At 59.8% G+C, this 22,276-nt stretch overlaps 1 protein-coding gene across 3 annotated transcripts; it reads left to right on the forward strand.

Moving 5' to 3' along the window:
- The first annotated feature begins 231 nt into the window (after positions 1 to 231).
- On the forward strand, positions 232 to 15,765 carry FADS3 (fatty acid desaturase 3). Of its 3 annotated transcripts, none has more exons than XM_089914709.1 (12): positions 232 to 606; positions 9,683 to 9,793; positions 10,297 to 10,494; positions 10,890 to 10,991; positions 11,128 to 11,250; positions 11,515 to 11,575; positions 12,133 to 12,209; positions 12,448 to 12,791; positions 13,158 to 13,254; positions 13,391 to 13,470; positions 13,655 to 13,780; positions 15,439 to 15,765. In XM_089914709.1, the coding sequence occupies exons 1-12, from the start codon at positions 400 to 402 to the stop codon at positions 15,488 to 15,490; spliced, it is 1,578 nt and encodes a 525-aa protein (XP_089770835.1). In that variant the 5' UTR covers positions 232 to 399; the 3' UTR covers positions 15,491 to 15,765. The 3 variants fall into 3 exon arrangements, with proteins under 3 accessions (XP_089770835.1, XP_022447496.1, XP_089770837.1); XM_022591788.3 differs by having other exon boundaries at positions 235 to 606; positions 12,694 to 12,791; XM_089914711.1 differs by lacking the exon at positions 232 to 606 and adding an exon at positions 6,801 to 7,377.
- The last annotated feature ends 6,511 nt before the right edge of the window (positions 15,766 to 22,276 follow it).

The following is a 22,276-nucleotide window of genomic DNA, read 5'->3' on the forward strand; positions in this document are numbered from 1 at the left end:
AAGCCCGGCTGCGGACGGTGCCCCCCGCAGGCCGGGGTGTTGTGGCCGCGGAGCCTCGCGGGCGGGGCGCGCCAGCCTCGACACGGCCCTCCCCGCCAGCCCCGCCAGAGCGCGGCGCAGCCAATGGGGGCCAAGGCGCTGCGCCGGGATTGGGGCGGGTACGGGGCGGCGGCAGGGGCCGGGGTGCGGGGAGGGCGAGGCGAGCGCTGTCAGCGCGATTATAAGGGAGTGAAAAGTTGCCGGCAGACAGCCCGGCGCACGCTCGTACGGCGGCCGCAGCGGCAGGGCGGGGCCGCGGAGCAGCGGGTGGCGGCGGAGGAGGTCTTTGAACGCGGCCTCGCTCCTCAAGAGGTCTCGTTCGGCGAGGTCCCGGCTTCGCGAGGACTTTTGCACGCAGCCATGGGCGGCGTCGGGGAGCCCGGAGGGGGACCTGCGCAGCTGGGGGCGACGCTGCCCACCTTCCGCTGGGAGCAGATCCGCCCGCACAACCTGCCAGGCGACAAGTGGCTGGTCATCGAGCGTCGCGTCTACGACATCAGCCGCTGGGCACAGCGGCACCCGGGGGGCAGCCGCCTCATCGGCCACCACGGCGCCGAGGACGCCACGGTAAGGCCGCCCACCGCTGGCGGGGTAGAGCCCAGCGCTCGCTGGGGCCTGCTCGTGGGCACCGTGCCCTGCTCCACCGGCGGGGCCTTAGCATCCTTCTTACTCTCGCTGACCTTTGACCTCCCGGCCGGGGACCCAGAGTTGGGATCTACTAGCCGGGGCCTGATGTGGAGTAGGGAGACCACATCGGCATGGAGGACCCATACCCCCCGGCAGTGGACCAGGGCTGGGCTGGAGCAGATCTGTGCCGGAGGAAGGGGCTCTCAGAGGTGGGTGTGTCATGGCAGAAAGAACTGGCCCTTGGTGAAGGGGCTCCCTGATGCTCTGAGGTTCCTCCTCTCAGTGCTGGTTCTCCCAGACCAGGCTCTTCATGCCGAGCGCTTGCTGGATGCCAGAGGTAGGGCGGGTTCCCCAGGGGCTGGCAAGGATGTGCCATCAGAGGCTGGAGGCTGGGCAGCAAAGCTTGAGTGAGGCCTAGAGGTCTGTGGCTCTCCCAAGAGCTGCTGTAAATGGCTCTGAGGAGCCGTGACTCACCTCTCCTGGGCTAACAGCTGCATGGGGGAGAATTTCGCTAGTCAGGCTGGGTGGGCCTCTTTGGGAAGCACATTCACCCCAGGAACAGGCTGGCCCCTGTGGACCCCAGCTTCCCCTTTCCAGCCATGTTCAGACATGTTTCGGTCAAGGAGGAATGTGACCTGTCCAGTGGGACCATCTGGTAGAGCAGCATCAGGATGAGGCTCCTCACCAGCCCCTTTTCCCGCAGCCCCCCATCTGGACAATAGGACCTGGGGCTGTGACACTCTGTCCTTGACCATCCAAAATTCTAGGCTGGTCACACTGGGTACCAGGAAGGTCTTCAAGATTCCAGGGGATGAATCCCTAACTGGCGGAACTTTAGATAACAAAAGCGATTGTGTCCCATCGCAGAAGGGTCAGCGCCCCTGTTGCCAGAAACATCTGCTCTCTGCCCACTGCCTTCTCCCGTGGCTTGCGCAACCTTCCTGGGACTCTTTTAGGGGAAAAAGTGTCTCTTCCTCACTTCCCCAGGAAGCTGAGAGGTTAGGGTCAGAAACCTCCTGAAACTCTAGAAGCTGACCGAGAAAGCCTTGTGGGTAGTGCTGAGCGGCCCGGCGGTGGCCACGGAGTTGGAGCTGACTGTGGGCCAGGGAGTGTGTGACCGTGTTAGGCCTGTACACGTGCGAACGAGGCATGTGTTTGTGTGCGTGATTATACATGTGTGTGTTGCTGCCAGGGCGTGGGGGGCATGAGGTGCCACAGCCCCTCCCCCCTCAGCCTGGCTGAGCCCTGGCCACCCCTCCAGGATGCTGGGGGCGGCTCCTCTGGCCTTTTTTTCAACCTCTGACCTGTCGGACGGGATGGAGGCTGGCAAGAGGAAGACGATGGAGAATATTTACGAATCGTTTTTTCCTGCTTGGTGCCTAGGTCTGTGCTGGGGGCCTTCCCGTGTGGGAACCCCATTTAGCTCTAGACCCTGAGACCCGCCCCCCATGACAGGTTTCTCACTGATTCATCACCAGTAAGGTCTGTTTTCCCATTTCCATTAAAACACTCTGTCCGTTCCCTGGGGCCAGGTCCTGGCTCTGCCATTGGAGGCTCTGAGGGACCTGGAGCCAGGCATATCGCTCCTCTGAACCTCAGTTTCCTCATCTGTAAAGTGGGGACAGCTGGGCCAGACAGTGAGCCGGCTGAGGGCAGGACTGTGCCTTCTCAACTCCGTGGCCCCAGAGCTGCTATGTAGTTGTTCCTGGTCAGTTTATGTCGCCAGTTGATAAGTGGGAGTGCGCCCTGCAGACTGTAGAGTGCAGTGCACAGCCATGGCATAGCCACGTCTTTGCTGGGTGACCTTGTCTGGTTCATTCATGGCTGTAACAGGACATGATGTTAGGCCATCTCTTAGCTTCCCCGAGGCCCCAAACCCTGGGCTGGAGTTGCCAGAAATACCTGGTCTGTTCAGGCCAAAGGGGTTGTGAGGAGGCTGGGGTTGGGGGACCCCAGTCTTTGTCTGTGGTGGGCCCACAGGGCAGAGCAGGGATCAGATCACCCCAGTGCCCTGTGTGGTCCAGCCCAGACCCCAGGCACGCCATCCCCGGCCCTGGAACACGGGTGGGGGTGGGGCAGCCCTCTTGCCGGGCTCTGTGCCCGCAGCCACCTTTCAGCAGCCCTTGCTGCCCACCAGCTGTTCTCCTGTTGACGCCACAAAAGCCTTCCTGCCAGGAAATGCCCAGAGTCCCTGCGCCGCGAAGTCAGTCTGTGGCCATCCTGGGATACAAAGCCGGGTACCCTGGGGAGAGTGCTCTGGGCCTTGGGCCAGGTTTGTCTAAGAGTCATAGGCGGCCTGAGACTAGTGGAGCCAGCCATGGAGGGGTGAGGCCCAGCCGCTGCTGATCATGAGCTTACCAGGGCTGGGTGCCGAGCACCTACTATGTGCCAGGCTCTGAACTCAGTGCTTGATTTATAGATACTCCCTCTTTGAATCCTCACGATACCTCTATGGGACAGGTACTGTTACTGCTATCTCCATTTTAAAGATGAGAAAACAGACTCAGAGAGGCAAAGTGACTTGAAATTAAATGATGGGTCTGGGATTTGAATCCACAGCCCATGCTCTTAACCACCTGCTTCACTGCCACTTAGCTGTTTATTTCATTCATTCATTCATTCTTCAATTATCAAATCATTAAATCCAACAGCAGATATGCAGCGAGCATATCCTACGTGCCAAACCCTGTTCTAACCTCTGAAGATAAAGCTGTGAACAAAAAAACTGTGCTAGGAGGGATTTCCCTGGGCGTCCAGTGGTTAGGACTCCGCTTTTCCGCTGCAGGGGGCACGGGTTTGATCCCTGGTCGGGGAACTAAGAACCCACATGCTGCGCAAAAAAAAAAAAAAAAAAAAAAAAATCTGCTAGGAGAATGTTCCTTGGCAGAGGGACCAGCTAGGACAAAGGCTCAGAGGTGGGACTGTACTCCGTGCATTTAAGGAACAGCAAGGCTATCAGCTATCAGCGTGGCTGGAGCACAGCAGTGAGGAGAAGGGCAGGCAGTGTGGTCCAGAGGTAGCAGGGGAAGCAGGACTTTTGTTTTATTCTAAGGGGAGCTTGAAGGGGAGAGCAGGGAAGCCAGGGGAATCTGATATACATTTAAACAGATCCTTAATGAGGAGGGGGAAGGCAGAGCCTCCTAGGAGAAGGGGGAGGCATTAAGAGATGGTGGGGACCTGCCCTCCCCAGGGGAGGCCGCTTGTAAGAGGTGGCCATTCACCTGGGCCCTGGCGTGCAGGTATGTCCAGGGCAGGGGGCAGGTGATGCTGTGGGCTCAGGCACACCAACAGGAACCATTAGGATTTAGCTCAGTGTGGTCTTGAGAAGACAAACTTCAGAGGTAGTCCTAGCGTTAGCCCATTTTGCAGATGACGAGACTGAGGTTGAATATGGGTGATTTGAAGGGACCTTCTTGGAACCCTCAAAGGGCAGGGCCTTTGTCCTTGGGCTTGGAGGGTGGGGTTTGTATCTGGGAGTTGGGGAGGGGCAGGTCTGGGCAGATCTGAGGCTGTGGAGCGAGGGTGGGGCCGGAGACAGGGGCTGGCCAGGAGCTCAGACAACCTGGCTCCAGAGCTGAGGAAGCCGTGCTCTGCTTCCGCTTACCACGCCAGCTGCCTTGAGAGCTGCCTAAGGGCCACTGCCCGTGAAGTGTGACCTCTCTGGGCTCTGTGGGTGTTTTCTGCAATGTCCCCACCCACCCAGGCCCCTGGTGGGGCAAGAGGGGGATGGCAGTGCCCTGGGGGAGGCGTCGGATCATATGGTGCTGGGCAGGAACTTGGGGAGCAGGGGTGGGGATGCTAGTATCCTAAGCACGCCGGCAGTCCCTCTGCATTTCCTCCCAAGGGTGCCCAAGTGGCAGCCATGGGTTTCTCAGGAAACAGCAGCGGGAAAGAGCCAGAGCTCAGTGGTGGAGAGATGACCCGGGGCCAGAGGGTCTGGCCACTTCAGGCCACCGCTGGGTCAGTGACACCTGTGAGGCCAAGGGTGCTGGATGGAGGAACCCCCCCCACCACCACCACACCTGTCACCAGGGACACCAGGGGTGCTGGGGGGACAGGGGCAACTTCCTGAGGACATCCATCCTTGAGCTGGGCTCTGCTGCTCCAACGGGAGTTGATGCTCATGTTCAGGGCTGTGTGCCCTTTGGCCTCAGTTTCCTCATCTATAAAATGGGGATACTGATAGTGCCTCCCCATTGGCCTCCTGTGAGGAGACCCAGGGAGAGGATGAGAAGGAGCATCTGACCTGGGCGTGAGATCCTGCTTTATCTTCCCAGCCAGGAGAGGGAGGGAGGAAGAAATTCCTGGGTGTGTCCACTCTCCCATCCTCACAACCCACTGCTGCCTCCTGAGCTGAGGTTAAGAGGAGCAGACCCAGACCACCTGAGCCCCCAGCAGCCCTGCTTCCTTCCCTGCTCTACCCCCTTCCCGATCTGGAACATTCCAGATTCTTTGGAGAAGTGACCAGAAATGCTCCCCGCCCCTACCTTATCTCTGGGGTGGAAGGAGGCTGCCAGCCCCTCCTGTTTCCTAGCCTCAGGCTGGCCAGGACAGTGACCAGCAGGGCGCACGCACCTCCACCCTCCTGCCTCAGGCCTGTGGGCCTGAATCTCACTGGACACCAGGCCCCTTCTAAGTGCTCTGCCTGCACTGACTCAGTCCTCCCAGCAGCTCCACGAGATGGGTATTTGTGGTTCCTGATTTACTGACAAAATATAGGATGGAGAGGGGTTGCGACCTTGTCTGTGGCTCCAGGGCTCAGCTCCTAAGTGGCGGCTCAGACTCCATCCCCTGCAGTCTGGCTCCTGAGTCTCCCCACTCCCACCCTTAACCAGCTGCTACCTGGAGTTCAAGGTGGGGCTGGCGGCAGGGCAGGAGCCACTCTGAGGCTTCCAGGGACTGAAGCAAGGCTGGGTGGGAGCTCTGTCCTGGGAGAGCAGGGACGTCACAGAAGATAGACCTGGATTCGAATCCCAGCTCTGCCACTACAAACTCTGACCTGGGCAGGCCAGAGCCTCTGTTCCCTCACGCGCAAAATGGTTCAGACGCCTGGCTTGTGAGCTCCTTGCCCACTTATGCACACCTGCCATCCTGCCCCAGCTCTGTGCAGGGCTCTGAGGCCACCCCTGTGAACAAGGGCCTGTCCCTGTCAACCGCAGCTTATGTTTAGAGACATCGTTTGAATTCTAAAAGTTTCACCCAACTCTGTTCCAAGAACTAGTGAGAGGCCTCAGTTGCCATCCCTGTGGGAGAGGGTCACAAAGTTTGCACCTATGCCCCTGGGAGGACGTTTCCAGGCGCATCAGGGGTGGGGCCTCCTGCAGTACACTGAAACTTGGTCAGTGCAGCCCCAGAAACACCAGGACCACCATCCTGACCCCCACAGCCCGGTCTCCAAGCAGCCAGATCCTTGGCTCCTCGGGATGGTGACCAGCCTCGTGATGAGGGCCCCTTCCCTCCACCTAGGAGACCCACTGCCTCCCCTCTGACCAGGAGTGGCCACCCTGGGGCTACTGCCGAGTGGCCACAAGCACAGTTTTACAGTCAGACCAAGTTCTGGTCCAACCGCCACCAAATGGAGCTGTGTGACCTTGGGTAAGTGGCTCAACCTCTCTGAGTCTTCTGCCCAGCTCCTGAATCCTTAAGCAGAGGCCAAAGAGGACTGAGTCACATGGCCCAAGCCAATGTTCCAGAAAAAGCTGTTTGCTGAGGTTTTGGTCTGCGGCCAGGGACCCACCTTGTTGGTACTCAAACGGCAAGAAGCGTAGGCTCAGCAGTGCCCACCCAGCCCCAGGAGCCCGAGCTGCTATCCGAGGACCTGGCACAGCCCCGCGCTTTCCCACCCACCAGCTGAAGGCTTGTCCACCAACTCTGGGATGTCCCTGCCCGGACCTGAGGGGGCGCACACCTTCCTTCCTCAGTGCAAAGGACATGCCTGGCTGGGGGTCCCTCGGGCAAGCCTGGCTCTGTCCTCCTTCAGGGCATTTCCAGGCCTGGCTTGGGTGAATCAGGACCAAGGGAAAGGAGTTGGGGAGGGAGAGCTGCTCCCACAGCTCCTCAGCATGGCCCTGGAGCATCTGAGGTCTGCCGGGCGCTGGGGTGGCCCCAGAACAGACACAGAGGTCGTGAGAGAGCGGGGCTGGGAGAGAGGAAAGCCTGGGGCCGGAGCCACAGTACACACATCTGCTCTGTGAGTTTGTGTGTGTGCCAGGTTGTGTGTGTCTGGGTGTTCTTGTGGCCTTGCCTGTGCGCGTATTCCCAAGCGTGTCTGGGAGCCTTAGTGGGTCGGTGGTGACGTCTGCACGCGTGGAGGCGCGTCCTTAAGGCACCGCACTTCCGTGACACGTGTGCACCTCTGGTGTCACACTCTCTGTAGCATGCCGTGTGCCTCTGTGTGCATTTGGGCCCTGTGTGCCACCAGGGCGGTTTCAAAGAAAACGAGAGGTAATCAGAGTCAACGCTCGCTCAGCCTTAAAAAGGAAGGAAATTCTGACATGCCACACATGGATGAACCTTGAAGACATTACGCTAAGTGACAAGTCCGTCACAAAAGGACAAATACTGTATGATTCCTCTTCTACGAGTCAATTCTTCTTTTTTCGGCCGCACCTCGAAGCAGGTGGGATCTTAGTTCCCTGACCAGGGGTGGAACCCGTGCCCGCTGCAGTGGAAGCGCGGAGTCTTAACCACTGGACCGCCAAGGAAGTTTCTGTGAGTCAATTCGTAGAGACAGAAAGCAGCACGGTGGTTTCCAGAGGCCGGGGGGAGGTGGAAATGGTGAGCTAGGGTTTCATGGGGACAGAGTTTCAATTGGGGAAGATGAAAAAGGTTTGGAGGTGGGTGGCGGTGCTGGTTACCCCAACACTGTGAGTACACTTAATGCCACTGAACTGTACACTTCCAAATGGTGACGATGGTCAATTTTATGTGTGTTTGACTATAATTAAAAAGAAAAGAACCTTAGTGCTCTATAGTCCAGAGCCCGAAAGGCCCTGGGGGCGCACCCCTTTGATGTTCCCCCTGGATTTGCCTAGTTCCAGGCAGGAGAACAGACTCGCTCAAGGTCACAGTAAGCGGGGTCAACCAATCACAAGAGCAATTTTCCTCTTAGCTCCCCAGCCAGTGCCACTCCTGCAGCTCCCCAGTAGGCCAGCGCCCGGGCAGCTTCCTGTGGGGCCAGCCTCCCCTCCCCGCCCCTCCCAGGGGTGCTGCCCCTCCATCAAGGCTCTTCCGTCGTGAGGGTGAGGTCTGTACCTATACAACCCCTTCCCCTATGATGAGCTCCACGGAGGGGCCCCAAGTCAGCCTTCACAAGGGCCTAGGTTATCCCAGAAGCTACATCCTCTGAGCCCCCAGGTCCTCAGACTGCCCTGCGCCAGTAAGAGAGCAGGCAGCAAGAAAGGGGACCCCTTGGGTGAATCCTGCAGGGGTGGCCTTCAGGTGGGAGCTGGAGGGGCCTGAGGTGTTTCTGTCCCCGGGGATGGGACGGTGTGGGATGTCCTGAAGTGAGTGCAGGGGCCCTGCTGTTTTAACACCCACCAGGCACTGCTTCCACAGTTCAGGCTGCTGGCCGGCTGGGGGTTGGCTCTCTCAGAGAGAGCCTCCGAAAGTGCAAAGATAAAAATTGGTTGAAGAGCTGTGAACAGCAATGAGCCAGTGACACCAGGGCTAGATCAGGAAGACTGAGTGAGTCCCAAGCGTGAAGTTCAAGTTTACTCACACTTCAGAACTGCCCGGTGCTAGAGGTCGGGGTCACTTCCTGACCGGCCCCTTTCCACAGCCCTTTATCTTTCCTGGGGTGGCTCTCTTCCTCCAACCCCTTCTCCTACTCTGCACCCCGCCCCCATGACAGAGAATCACAGGAATGTTAGATTGTTTATTTAACTTACTGTTTAAAAAACTTATATTTTCCACTCCTGCTTTTAAAATCAAGTGAGTTTAACTGTTTGAGCATCTTCGGGCTGTGTGGTCCTCGACTGATTTTTTTTTCTCCCGGTGGTCCAGTGGTCGTCAATTGCGAGTTTCCTCACCCACGTTTTACCCACTGCTTGTGTTTGTGAAAGGTGATTAATCTGATGTTTGTGACCCAGTAGAAAAGCATATGATTTCAAGAAAGCTTTCCAGTGATCTTTTTGGAAAAGTCAAACCCTTTCAGGAAAGGAATCAGAGTCTTCCAGGGAGAACTTTCTGTAAATCCTGATTTATTTTTTAAAATTAATTAATTAATTAATTTATTTTTGGCTGCGTTGGGTCTTCGTTGCTGCGCCCGGGCTTTCTCTAGTTGCAGCGAGCGGGGGCTACTCTTCGTTGCGGTGCGCGGGCTTCTCATCGCGGTGGCTTCTCTTGTGGCGGAGCACAGGCTCTAGGCATGCGGGCTTCAGTAGTTGTGGCGCACGGGCTTAGTTGCTCCGTGGCACGTGGGATCTTCCCGGACCAGGGCTCGAACCTGTGTCCCCTGCATTGGCAGGCGGATTCTTAACCACTGTGCCACGAGGGAAGTCCCAATCCAGACTTTTAAAAAATATATATATTTATTTATTTATTATTGTGGCCGCGCCGGGTCTTAGTTGCAGCACGCGGGCTCTTAGTTGCGCCATGCATGTGGGATCTAGTTCCTCCAACCAGGGATCGATCCCGGGCCCCCTGCATTGGGAGCACAGAGTCTTACCCACTGGACCACCAGGGAAGTCCCCTGTTAGTCCAGATTTTAAAATGCCCGACCAAATTTGGGGAAGGGCCCCATGGTGGCGTGAAACAGCTGGAGCCTGGCAGGCGAGGGATGTCTCTTGGGGCACCCAAGGCCTGGGGAGGACCAGGGAGGGCTCACAGGCAAGGCTGACCCGTGTGGTCCTATTTCTGTGACGGCTGAAACACCAGCGGACTGCCTGCCTGCCTGCCTGTCTTTCTGTCTGCTCTGCCCTTCCATCAACAGCCCTTCCACTTTGTCTCTGCCTGCTGCCTCTGGGTGCTACTCCAGCCGTCTTGTCTGTCCACCTGACTGTCTGCTCTCCTTCAGGATGCCTTCCACGCCTTCCACCAGGACCTCAATTTTGTGCGCAAGTTCCTGCAGCCCCTGCTGATTGGAGAGCTGGCCCCGGAGGAGCCCAGCCAGGATGGACCCCAGAATGTGAGAAGGGCCCTGGTGGAGGCTAAGCCCCCAGTGGGGGGCTGGAGGGGATGGAAGGCATTGCCAGTGGCAGCTTCATTCGAATTATCCCAAGGGGCCCTGGGGCCAAGGCTGGGTCTGCCATCCCTTCCTGGGCAGACAGTTGTAGGCAGAGCCGTAGGGACACCCACACCAGCGTTTGCTGGGGGACCCCAGGCAAGCCCCTTCCCTGCTCTGGGCTCTGCATCCCCATCTATGATGAGGATTTTGATGAGCTGCACTCTCGGGGTTTTCCCTGCTTCTCAGGTACCCCACACCTTTTGTGGGTGGTGGAGGAGCCTTTACCGCCAGCCAGCAACCCAGCTCACACCCCAGGCTGGGCACTCTGGTCCCTCCGTCCCCTTCGGCCACAGACCCACTGGGCCTGACGCTGGGAGGAGTGGCTGTTGCGGTGGGGGGGGGGTTCCGGGGACGCCTGGGGCCTCCCTCGCTTCCTCGGCTGACCAGCCGTGCCGCCATGGCAGGCCCAGCTGATCGAGGACTTCCGAGCCCTGCGCCAGGCGGTCGAGGACATGAAGCTGTTTGAGGCCAAGCCCACCTTCTTCGCTTTCCTGCTGGGCCACATCCTGGCCATGGAGATGCTCGCCTGGCTCATCGTCTACCTCCTCGGCCCCGGCTGGGTGCCCAGCACCCTGGCCGCCCTCATCCTGGCCGTCTCCCAGGTGACCCCAGCACTATCTTGCAGACACCCAAACTGACCAACAGACACAGGGCCTGGCACACGTGGACACTCGGGACATACTTGCTGCACGAATGAATGAATGAATGACCAGGCCCATAAGTGTGTATCTGTGGGTCAAGCTACAGTTTAAATATGCGAAGGAAGCTCTTTACTTAATAAGCCCAGAGGGAGCCCACGGCTGGGAGCTGGACGGCTGCCGCCTACAGCTCCATGACAGACCCGCAGCCCCTGGACCTCCCGAGGAAACTGGCCTACTAGGGTCTAGAGTGGAGTGCCAGCTTTGGGGGTGCCCTGCGAGCTGGGAGGGCTGGCCGGGGCCCAGGGCTCGGCCCCAGGCGGCTCCCTGCCTCGGCTCCTGACCCTGCGTCTCCCCAGGCCCAGAGCTGGTGTCTACAGCACGATCTGGGCCACACCTCCATCTTCAGGAAGTCCCGGTGGAACCACGTGGCCCAGCAGTTTGTGATGGGGCAGCTGAAGGTGAGGCTGGGGGCAAGTGGTGGGCAGCCAGGGAGGGGCTTAGTGGGGGGGGCCGCACTGGGTCTGCGCAAGTGTGCGGTTGCCATGGAAGGGGGGCGCGGCTCGGCCCCACTCCTGAGAGCCCCCTCCCCTGCAGGGCTTCTCTGCCCACTGGTGGAACTTCCGCCACTTCCAGCACCACGCCAAGCCCAACATCTTCCACAAGGACCCGGATGTGACCGTGGCGCCCGTCTTCCTTCTGGGGGAATCGTCTGTCGAGGTGCATGGGGGACACGCTCGGGCTGGGCCTGCAGCAGAGGGGAACTGGTAGTCCCTGAACCCCCTGCTGTGGCCCAGCCCCTGACCCAGCCCCCGACTGTAGCTCCAGGCTGAGCCCCTGCTCTGGAGGTACCCCTTCCCCCTTTCCCAGTTGGCTAGAATCCAAAGTTGCCTTGGCCCCTGGGCCCCAGCCGTCCCCCTGACCCTGCCTGGGACAAGGAGGGCCTGGAGAGCCGCCCTCCCCAACGGCTGCCTGTCCCCACAGTACGGCAAGAAGAAGCGTAGATACTTACCCTACAACCACCAGCACCTGTACTTCTTCCTGAGTGAGTGTCCGCTTGTCCCCCTGGGGGTGGGAGCCATGCCGGGGCCTGCACGGTCCACCTGACGCTTCCAGCCCCCTCAGCACGGCACCTCCAGGTCTCTCCCGGCCTCTCTCTGGTCGCCCTAGCCTGCAGCCCATGCCGACTTCCATCGCCAGGCCTTTGCCCCAGCCCTTCCCTCTGCCTGGGGTACCTTCCGGCAGAAGGGAGCAACCACAGTCTTGCCTGGAGCTTTCAGAGTTCTTTCCTACCCTCACCGCAGGGCGAGCCAGAGCTCTAGGGCAATCGTTGGGGCAACAAGGTGAGGATGAAAGGGCGCGGATGTATAAGGCTGGTGCCGACCTGCTGAAGAGGCACAGGAGGTGGCGGGGCGAGGACCCCTCTGGAGAGGCTCAGACACGGAGGGAATGAGTGAGGACCGGGCCTTGTGGGTGATGCGGGCTCATCCCAGCAGGATGGGACCAGCACCAAGTGCCGCTGGCCTTCCTGGAGGAGCAGAGCCCCGCCCCCAGCCCTGTGCCCCGCCCCACCCCTGAGCCCTCTCACGCCTCTCCTTGCAGTCGGCCCGCCGCTGCTCACCCTGGTGAACTTCGAGGTGGAAAACCTGGCGTACATGCTGGTGTGCATGCAGTGGATGGTGAGTGGGGGCCCTGCTCGGGTCCCCTGGGCGTACAGCTGTGGTGGCAGGAGGTGGGGCGAGAGGGGGCAGCCCCTCTCAACCAACGCAAACAGCTGTGCCTGTGATGGTGCGGTAGGCGTGTGCACCCGCGCAGGGGGAGTGAGTGTGTGCCTGTGTGTGGTTGCAGGGGGAGAGCGGGCGTATGCACAGGGCGTGCTGTGGGTCTCTCACGGTGGGGTGTCCTCCCTGGGGCTAGGGATCCACTGGGCCCCCCCTGCCAGGCATTTGTCTTCCCGGGCAAGGCTTCCCTCAGCCCGCACCCCTGCACGGCACCTTCACCTCCATGGTCAGCCCCCTGAGGCTGGCAGGGCAAGGATCCTATCCACTTACTTGGCTGAGACACCCAGGCCCAGAGAGGGGCGGTGACGTGCCCGTCCAGGATGACCCAGCTCCCCTTCCCGGCTGCCTCGAGGCCTCTGCCCTCCTCCTCCCTCCTCTACAGGACTTGCTCTGGGCCGCCAGCTTCTACGCCCGCTTCCTCTTTTCCTACATTCCCTTCTATGGTGTTCCTGGGGCGCTGTTCCTCTTTGTGGCTGTCAGGTATGGCCAGGTTTGGCATGGCGGGGTGTGGGGAGCTCACACACAGGCGGCAGGGGCCCCTGACCTCAGCCCTCCATGTCCGCATCTGCAGAATGGGGACAGTACTGTCTCCCTGGGTTGTCGAGTGGCAAGACCCTGGGGGTGGCAGGCCTCAGGGAAGCGGCCCGGCTCACGAGCGGCCCCGGGGGTGTCCCCCGTCTTGAGTAGGGCAACTCTAGCAGCCTGGCAGTGGCCCCTGCACCACTCAGCAGCTTTAAACACTAGCGGGGAGGGGTTGCCGCAATCCCGTAGTACAGATGGGGAAGCTGAGGCCCAGGTCTGAGTGGTCAGCTGGACGTGGGATAGCGCCTGAGCCTCCCCTCACAGGGTCCTGGAGAGCCACTGGTTCGTGTGGATCACACAGATGAACCACATCCCCAAGGAGATCGGCCACGAGAAGCACCGGGACTGGGCCAGCTCTCAGGTGGGCAGCAGAGGCGGGGTCCATCCTGGGGGTGGGGGTGGGGTCCCAGCGGAGAGGCATGGGGGCGCTGATGGGGCTGCCATGGGGTCGGGCTCCGTGCCAGCCCCCTCACGTGTGCCCCGCCCGCTCCTGGCAGCTGGCAGCCACATGCAACGTGGAGCCCTCTGTCTTCCTTGACTGGTTCAGCGGACACCTCAACTTCCAGATTGAGCACCAGTGAGCGCGGGCCCCGGGGGCCCACGGGGGTGGGAGTGAGGCCTGAGCCTCTCTGTCCAGTCTTCCCCCAGGGAGGCCGAGACGTGAGCCCTGGATTTCCTGGAGGGCCCGGGAGAGGTGGTGAGCGGGGCCCGGGGGGTGATGGGTGGGTGGGGGTGCCAGCACATGCTCTCCCCGCCCCCAGCCTCTTCCCCACGATGCCGAGGCACAACTACCGCAGGGTGGCCCCGCTGGTCAAGGCCCTGTGCGCCAAGCACGGCCTCAGCTACGAGGTGAAGCCCTTCCTCACCGCCCTGGTGGACATCATCGGGTAAGGGTTCTTTGCTCACGGTGGCTCCCTGGGGGCCCCTGCCCACCCTCGGCCTGGTCAGCCCCGTCCTGAGCACCCACCTGGCTCTCTGAGCTCACGTGGGCTCCTCTGTAGAAGCTGGCATCCAAGGCCTTTCCGATCAGCCTTTCTGCCCTCAGCCCGTGACCTCCCTTCCCAGTGTCCGCCCACGTAGCCAGGGTTTAGGGAGCACCTACCATAGGCCCAGGCCCTGTCCTTGGTGCTACAGATACATCAGTGAGCAGAACAGGCTGACATCCCTGCCTTCCTGGAGCTGACATCTGAGCGGGGGAAACAGAAAAAAGGCAGTTAAAATAAGTAAATTACAGAACATGTGAGAAGGGCAGAAGTGCTTCGGCAAAAAACAAAACAAAACCACAAAACCTGAGGGTGGGGGCAGGAGAGGGACTGGGTGGTGCAGGCAGGGTTGCAATTTTTAGTGGGGTGGCACGGTGGGTGGTATTAAGAAGGCAATGTGTGAGCAAGACAGGGAGGAGGGGAGAGGGCTGGCCATGGAGAAATCTAGGGGAAGCAGATTTGGGGCAAAGGAATAGCCGTGCAAAGGCCCTGAGGCAGGAGTATGCTAGGTGAGTGGGAGAGTTGCTGAGTGGAGGAGGGGCACGATTTTGGAAAGATGCTCTGACTGTGGGAATGTACTGATGGGGCAGAAAGAACAGAGTGGGGGTTCCTGCAGCTGTCCAGGGGTGACATGGCTTGGCCCTGATGGTAGCCTTGGCCGTGGGGAAACAGAGGCTGGATTCTCAGCCGGAGCTCTTCCACCTCTGTGCCTTAGCACATGCTGTTCCCTTTACTTGGATGCCCTTCCTTCTATACTGGTGTTGGAACACCTACTTCTCCTTTTTTTAATTAATTAATTAATTTTTGGCTGTGTCGCGTCTTTGTTGCTGCGCGTGGGCTTCCTGTAGTTGCGGTGAGCGGGGGCTACTCTTCGTTGCAGTGCGCGGGCTTCTCACTGTGGTGGCTTCTATTGTTGTGATCACGGGCTCTAGGTGCGCGGTCTTTAGTAGTCATGGCTTGCGGGCTCTAGAGCGCCGGCTCAGTAGTTATGGCGCGCTGGCTTAGTTGCTCGCGGCACGTGGGATCTTCCTGGACCGGGGCTCAAACGTGTGTCCCCTGCACTGGCAGGCGGATTCTTAACCACTGCGCCACCAGTCCCGCCTACTTCTTCATGGCCCTTCCCAGCCCAATCCTTGGGGCCACTGCCACTTGGCATGGCCCCTTTAGGACACCTGGCATAGGGTTTCCTAGCAAGTTCTTGATGTTTCTGGTTCCTCTGCCTGATGTCAGGCTCCTGGTGGGCAGATTCCAAGCCTTAGCGGGGCTCAGCAGGAGGAAGCAACAGAGAGAGCTGGGTGAAGGAGAGACAGGCCCACCCTGGTCCCTGCCTGGACTTGGCCTTGGCTGTCCCCCTCCCGACTCAAGGTCTAGGTCCCGCTCCAGTTAATGAGCGTGTAGCCTCCTCTCCCAATCCTCCCCTCCAGCCCCACCCAGCTGCCTGGCCCAGGGGACAGGGACTCACCGGGGAACGGGGACGCCTCTACTCACGCTCATCATCGTGGGGGGAGGGGGTTCATATTTGCGCTTGAGTCCCTTACCTCTTCCTGCCCCCCGCCTCCCAGGTCCCTGAAGAAGTCTGGCAACATGTGGCTGGAAGCCTACCTCCACCAGTGAAGGCAGCGGCACCCAGGGCCCCAGCGCCACCCAGCCACCCAGCCGGGCTCCCCCACCTGCCCCCACCTTGCCCTGCCTCAGCCTGAGGACCCTGCCCGCCGTCCTGGGCCCCCTCCCCGCCTGCTCCACGACCCTCAGGCCATGGCTCTAGACCCCACGGGACCAGGGCTGGGGGCACGGTATATAAAGCCACACGGTGAGCATGGCATGTTTTCCTAGCGCAAAAATTTAGGGAAAAAGGTTATTTTTATATAAAAACAAACCCTGATATATTACGGAGTAGAGTATTGAATTTGCATGAATTTTGGAGCTGGAGTTCAGATCCTTGGGCCATCAGGGTCTTGGTGGGGCGAGGGGGTAGTGGTGGATGGTGGCTTTCCGAGTTGCGCTCCGCTCTGGGTCAGGGAGCTGGCATCTGCCTTGGGCTCAGGTCACCTGAGGGCCTGGTCCCTTCCTGTTCTTCACCCACTCACCAGCAACCTTGGCAGATCACGCTGGGCTCACCTCACTTTACTCCTTTGCACAGTGGGACAGGGGCTGGCAACAGATGGGGCCTCAGGGCTGAGCGCCATGTCTGCAGGCGCCCCCGGGGGGCACAAGAGGCACCCCTGTCCTGGATCTGCACTGGTTTCTTACAGCCTCAGCCTCAGTGCTGTGGGGCCTCAGAGGACCACGGGCAGTGGGTCCCCTGCTGATCTCCGACCCGCACTTGGCATCACACCTGTGGAGGTGCAGCTGACCATGCTCAGTGACCTCAGGAGGTGATCCTGGATCCCCCCAGTGCCTGCCCGGGGCCAGGTGCTTGCCTGCGGTGAACCATTCAGGCGGGACCCCTGGGAAGGGGCTGTTTCCGTCCCTAGAGTCTGAGAGCACAGCACTGTCCTTCACTAATAAGCCTTGGGCTCCTCATCTGGAAGATGGGTGTGGTTGGCCTGGGCCTGTGGTGTTTGGACACTTCTGGGGAGGGATTTGAGTTGCCTCTTGGGGCTTCCTGAAGGTGGGAAGAAGGGCTTCCTCCGCTCCCAGTACACACACACTTCGGCAGCTCCAAGCTGAGCAGAAGATTTCATTTGAAGAAATGTCAGCAGCTTAAAAAAAAAAAAATTGAAATGCTGAGCTAGAATTTCTCTGAGGGACTTTCTGGAGTGGGAGCCGGCATCTCCTCACCAGCTGTAGGATTGCTCCCCACTCTGTCTGGGCTCCCATGGCCCCAGACTGGGTTCCCTACAGGAGGTGGAAGAGGTGCAGGTACCGCAATTCTTGTCCAGTCTTTCCAGGGACCACCCAGCCCCACCCTGACCCCCTCCATGCAGCTTCCACCCCCTCTTCTCTGGAATCAGGCAGCCAAGGGAAAGACCTGCTTCTGCCTGGACTCTAGGCTGTGAACTTGGGGAAGTTATGCAATCTCTTTGAGTAATAGTATGACCTCCTAGGGTGATGGAAGATCAAAGGGATGCTTTGAAAAAAAAAAAAAAGGGATGCTATGTAGGGCTCTTTGCTTAGGGGCTCCAGCAATAGGGCTTAGACATTTATTTTTAAAATGTTCTGCACAGAGTCCATGGCCCTGGGGCCATCACCTGCTCTCACCTGAGAAAAGCACTTGGCTGCCTCCAAGCCTGTTTTGTCCTTGAAAGGTACTTCCTGCCCTGAGAGCAAATCCTTGTGTCTAGGGCAAGTCCCACTTCCAGGGCCCCTGCACAGGCTGTTCTCTTCGTGGGAGTCCCTCTTCCTGTGGTCACCTGCTGACTCCTGGTGCCTTGTGGGCCCTGGGATGGCAGTCCCCCTGGGCAGATGGTCAGTGCCTTTCCTGCAGTGACTCTGATGCCCTTATCAGGGAAATGCTAACACACTAGACTCGGGGACAGCGGGTGCCCACCCAGCGGGAACGCTGAGCCTGCAACGCCCCCCAGAGGTACCTGGAGTATCTGCACCAATGTGGGGCAGGCCGAGCTCCGTGCTGCCCCTGGTGGTGGCTGAGGGCAGTGGGCCCTCACAACTGCAAATGGGTAGTTGCCTAGTAACTTGCTGAAAAGACCATTGGGAAGGCCCCCTGGCCTCAGTTAGCCACCCCACTCCCTATTGCCTGAAATCCTTCACTGGTGGGTCATCTTTGCCGTTGTCCCTCTCTGTCCCCCATGCTGGAACCCCTGAGGACAAGTCAACCACCCCTCTCCCTAGTTGAGTTCCCCCTTCTATGTCTATAGGTTTCTTATGCAGTCACGGGGCCTGGGCTGGGTCTGTACAAGGAGGGAGGGAAGGGCCTTGGCGGAAACTCTAAGAAAGGCCGTGGCCCTGCGTTACAGTCTGCAGTCTTGGGCCCAGAGGAGAAGCAAAACTCCTTAGGGAAGCCATGCCTTTTGCCCCCTTCAGTCAACCAGCATTTAATCAGAGTCTTCTGTGAGCTGGCCTGGGCAGATGGGGGAAAAGGAGATTCACAAGACCCAGCCCCTGCCTGTAATGTTGGGAGCAGCTGGTAGGTCTTTCCCGCCCCACCCCTCCCCCCCACACGTCCTGGAGCACCTGGCTGCCTCCATCTCCTTGGCCCTTTCCAAGCCCCTGGTACCTGTCACTAGTCCTCCTGGATACTTGCTCTTAAACCAGATAATTTGGAAGAAAGACCCAAATGCCTTCAAAACTCAAAGAAATGTATTTATAATAGCAGAGGACAGTAGAGACATGATCTTTAAGTCCTAGCCTGCTAGGTATTCTCTTGTTCTGTTTATGCACGGGCTAGTAGTTCCAGATCTGCCTGGGCCCTGCCTTCCCCCTCCAGGCCTCGGTTTCTTCATAGATGGTGTAGGTACCCTACTGGATCCACAGCTAATCATTTCCATCTCAGACTCAGACCAGGGGTGAGAAGCTGCGTTCTGTCCAGAGGGGCACACCTCCCCAGGGACGGCGTGGCTGGGACAGCTGAGGAGTCCCCGAGGCACTGTGTCACACAAGCAGTAGCCTGTCACTCCTGAGGGCCGTCTGTGCCCAGTCTAGGTGGCTGCCACCTCCGCCCTGCCCCTCCCACCAAAGGCCTCCTCTCTCCTCCCAGTGGGCCAAGAGGGTCTGAGTGTCCCACTGGACGCCTGAGGAACTTGTCAAGCCAGTGACCACCTCTGGGGCTCCAGGTCCACAGGCTGCTCTGCCAGCCCCTCCTCTGGGCCCGGTGCCCAGCACATGTCCACGCCACCCACAAAGCTGATAGCCTTATCAGGGTAGCCTCCTGCCACGGGTGAGCTCTTATCCCCTCCACGGGGACTAACTCCCTGCGTGTCTCCACCCCGTCCACCCAGCCGCTGGGCCTCTCAGGAGCAGTCTGACGTTTGGCCTGATGGGATGGGAAGAGCCCACGGTCTGGGAAACGGCCCTTCCCTGGCGGCGGTGAAGGACATGCCAGGCGGAGTGCAGGGTGAAGAGCCGGGCTTCAGCTGCTGCACCGGGTGCCCTCAAGCCAGTCCTTTCCCTCTGGCCTCAGCCTCACCTGTGAATGGAGGTTTGGTCCTGCGACCACTCAGGGCCTTGCACGTTAGGGTGTCATGACTTTGGCAAGGGGTGGGGATCAGAAACCCACGATTCTGGGTTGGGCAAGAGCCTCAGCAGAGTCTGGGGACAGGAGGGGCGCTTGGACAGAGAGCAGGTATGGGTGTCCCCAGTTTCTTGCCCCAAAGGTAATGCATCAGGGCAAGGTGGGGAGTTGGAGGGGGGGAGAAGTCACAGAAGATCCAGGTGCCCATCAACCTGGGCCAAGTGCCCATCGACCTGGTGCCCATCGACCTGATGCCCTCAGAGCCACCACTCTCCTCCCCCTCCTGGGATCCTGGTTGTCACTGGTGATGGATGCTGGACTTACAGCTGGCAGGGGTACAGGGGTGTGTGTGTACTCTACCATCCTGCGAGTCAGGATGCGAGGCCCAGCCCAGGTAGGAGGCAGAACACAGGCACAGGTAAGAAGGATGAAAGGTCTGTTCCCCAATGTCTCCCAGATTTGAAGGCTTCTAGTGGGTGTCCAGGCAGGGCAAGGCCAAGGGCTCACAGTGTTGGGAGATGACAGCATCCTTGGAGCCCTGTAGCCCACTGCCTTCTCTGTACAAATGGGGAGACTTCAGCCTTGAAGGCTGGGGCGGGCAAAGGACTCACCCAAGGCCACTCAGTGAGCCAGGGCTGGGTCTTTGCCTCTTGGCTCGAGGCTTCTGGAATCCTAGGTCCTACTCCACAGGCTGTGCCCACTGGGGAATCACACACACACCCTACCTGGATCAGCTGGCTGTCCCTGCTGGCTATACTGAGGTCATAGGCAAAGCAAGAGGGAGGGCAAGTGTCTACTCTGGAGCCTCCCCAGCCCTGCTGGGAGGAGGTGCAAGGCCAGGTGGGGAGCCTCTGGGATTCTGGCCCCCGTGAACCTCTTGGTTCTTCCCTGGCACAGCCAGCTTGACCTGCCAGCTGAGCCAGCCCAGAGCAGGGTCATCAGAGAGCAGTGTGGGAGCCACTGGGAGGTAAAAACTGTACGAGTGCCCCTGGCGCGTTCCTGTGGACTCTTTCCAGGCTTGGGGACTGAATGAGCCACTGCACGGGCACAGCGGCCACAAGACATCTGGTCCCCAGGGCTTTCCTCAGCCCCTTGAGACTCTTTGCCCCCAGCGCTCGGTACAGTGACCAGAAACGGGTAGAGGGGAATCCAGCAGAAGCCAGCTGATGTGGGCCTGTGGGCAGACAACTGGTCCCTAAAGGAGGAGGGGGATGGGGAATGAGGATGTCAGGAGGTGGCCTGTGCCAGCCCCCTGCTGCCCCCCGGAGACCTTCCGGAAAGCCTCACTCCGGTGGTGGTGGTTTTGCGGGAGCTGCGGAGAGTCCTCAGCTCCCAGGAAGAGGAAGGAGGGCTCATTTATTTGGGCCGTTTGTCCAAAATTCCTGGCCTGGAGTGCACTGCGGGGAAGGGGAGAGGAAGTCCTCTCCCGAGCAAAGGCGTGGCGGGGGGAGGGGGCTGGGGAGGGGTGGACAGAGGGAAAGGGCTCCCAGTGCAACATGGGCCCCCTCCTCCACCCTCCACCGACATCCCACCTGGCATCAGCATGCAGGACGCGGCCAGCGCTGATCACGGAAGTGAGAATAAAATCACTTCATTTATTTCCAAAAATGTAGGGGTGGGGAAGCAACGTGATAAAAATTAAGATCAGTTCCCTATGGATCCATTCTGCCCCAGGGGAGGGACAGCAGCTCTTCTGGCCAGTGTGTTCTCAGTGGGAGGGCCGCAGGCGGACCCTCGTTGCCATGGCAACCTGAAGGTCCATCACCAGCCAGGGCGGGTCCCTCCTGGCCGGCCAGCGGCTGGTTCCTGTCCCGCCCTCCCCTGGAGCTACATAATGGTTAGTGGGTTAATTTCCAAATGCAGCAGCTCTGGATCCTCCCAGGGGCACCAAGCTCCCCACCCTCCCCTCTCACTTTCCTGTCCCCTCAGCTGTCTGGCCTCCAGCCGCAACCCCTCCTTGTCCCCCTAGGTCCCCCCCAAACCCCCGGCTCCTCAGGGTCACCTCCTCCGGGACTCCTTCCTTCTCTGCCCCCCAACACTCAGGGCCACCATGGCCTCAGTGAGTAAGCCCAGCTCAACCCACTGTGGGGCCTGGGGAGGCTTCGGGGGGCGGCTGGTAACAGGCAGATTGTCACATGGCCCAGTCCCGTTGCCACCCCCGTCAGAATTCATCCTGTAGCAAAAGGTTAAAAAACCAGGAAAAGACACGACAGCATAGAAGACGGTGAAAGAGAGTGTCCACGCGGGCAGCCCCAACCTGGGGAGGGGCTGGGATGAGCCCCCGGGCTCCAGTGCCCGCTTGCAGCCTGTGGGACCCAAGTCTGCACGGGCCAAGCAGCCAGGGACTGGCTGGCACTGCCTGGTAGGTAACGGAGCACTCTGGGGAAGGGTCTGATTGCTCCGGAATTTTAGGCCTCTCAACCAGGACAAACATCTGAACAGGGATGGGGGGACAGGGCTGAGCCTACAGGCTGGCTGACCCCTGACCTGGCCAATGCTTCTGCTAAGCTCATCTGTGGCACTGCCCCCTTGGACCCAAAGTCCCAGGCTCTGGAGCTGGGAGGCAGCAGGATGGAACTGCTCGAGCCCTGGGTCAGAGGGCTCCAGTGGGGCCAGGAGGACATTTCCCTGGGCCCCGAGGCCTGAGCTGGCTGCGCTACAGGCACAGGGAGCCTGGCGTCAGGGCCCAGGGGCTGAAGACATCTGAAGAGAAGGTGGGGCCTGCAGGGACGCCCCAAGTACCGATCCTGGCGGTGGGAAGGAGACCCAGGCACAAAGCACGCCACCCCACATAGGGGCAGACGGTGCGCGGCCATCAGAGAGGGTGGAGCCAGGCTTGCAGGCTCAGGGAGCCGTCCTGCTGGCTAGGACCCAGCCCTGCAGACCTCAAGAGCATCTGAGGGAGAACGGAAAGCGGTGTGAGGCCTGGAGGCCAGGTGCAAGGGGGTGGGGGCCACAGGCTGCACCTGTGCACCTCTGGTCTGGCAGGTGCTTAGGGGCAGAGGGTAATGGCCAGGCTGGAGCCACCTGGCTCTGCTCCTAGGTGGGGAAAGCCGGGCTGACCGGGCAGGCCCCAGGAGGGAGGGTGCTGGGGGGAGGCGCAAAGGCAGCGAAACCAGAGAGCAAAACAGGAAAGACCGAACCCAGAGTCTGTGAGCCAGCAGGTACCACAGCCTCATGATACCCCCCTGAACCAAGTCCCACCCTTCCCTTTGGCCACCATCCCCACCTGGTCCCCCTTCCCCATGGGCACCCGGAGGGCTGCAGCT

This window comes from Delphinapterus leucas, chromosome 7, assembly GCF_059928025.1.
Source record: "Delphinapterus leucas isolate spDelLeu-1000000601 "Yukka" chromosome 7, BTC_Dleu_Yukka2, whole genome shotgun sequence".
NCBI classification, from domain to species: Eukaryota; Metazoa; Chordata; class Mammalia; order Artiodactyla; family Monodontidae; genus Delphinapterus; species Delphinapterus leucas.

Bases quoted from the DNA above. Each gene is read 5' to 3' on its own strand.
- FADS3 (XM_089914709.1), top strand. From the start codon at position 400: ATGGGCGGCGTCGGGGAGCCCGGAGGGGGACCTGCGCAGCTGGGGGCG. The intron at 10,495-10,889 runs GTGACCCCAGCA...GCGTCTCCCCAG, and splicing joins TCATCCTGGCCGTCTCCCAG to GCCCAGAGCTGGTGTCTACA. The intron at 13,781-15,438 runs GTAAGGGTTCTT...CCCGCCTCCCAG, and splicing joins GCCCTGGTGGACATCATCGG to GTCCCTGAAGAAGTCTGGCA.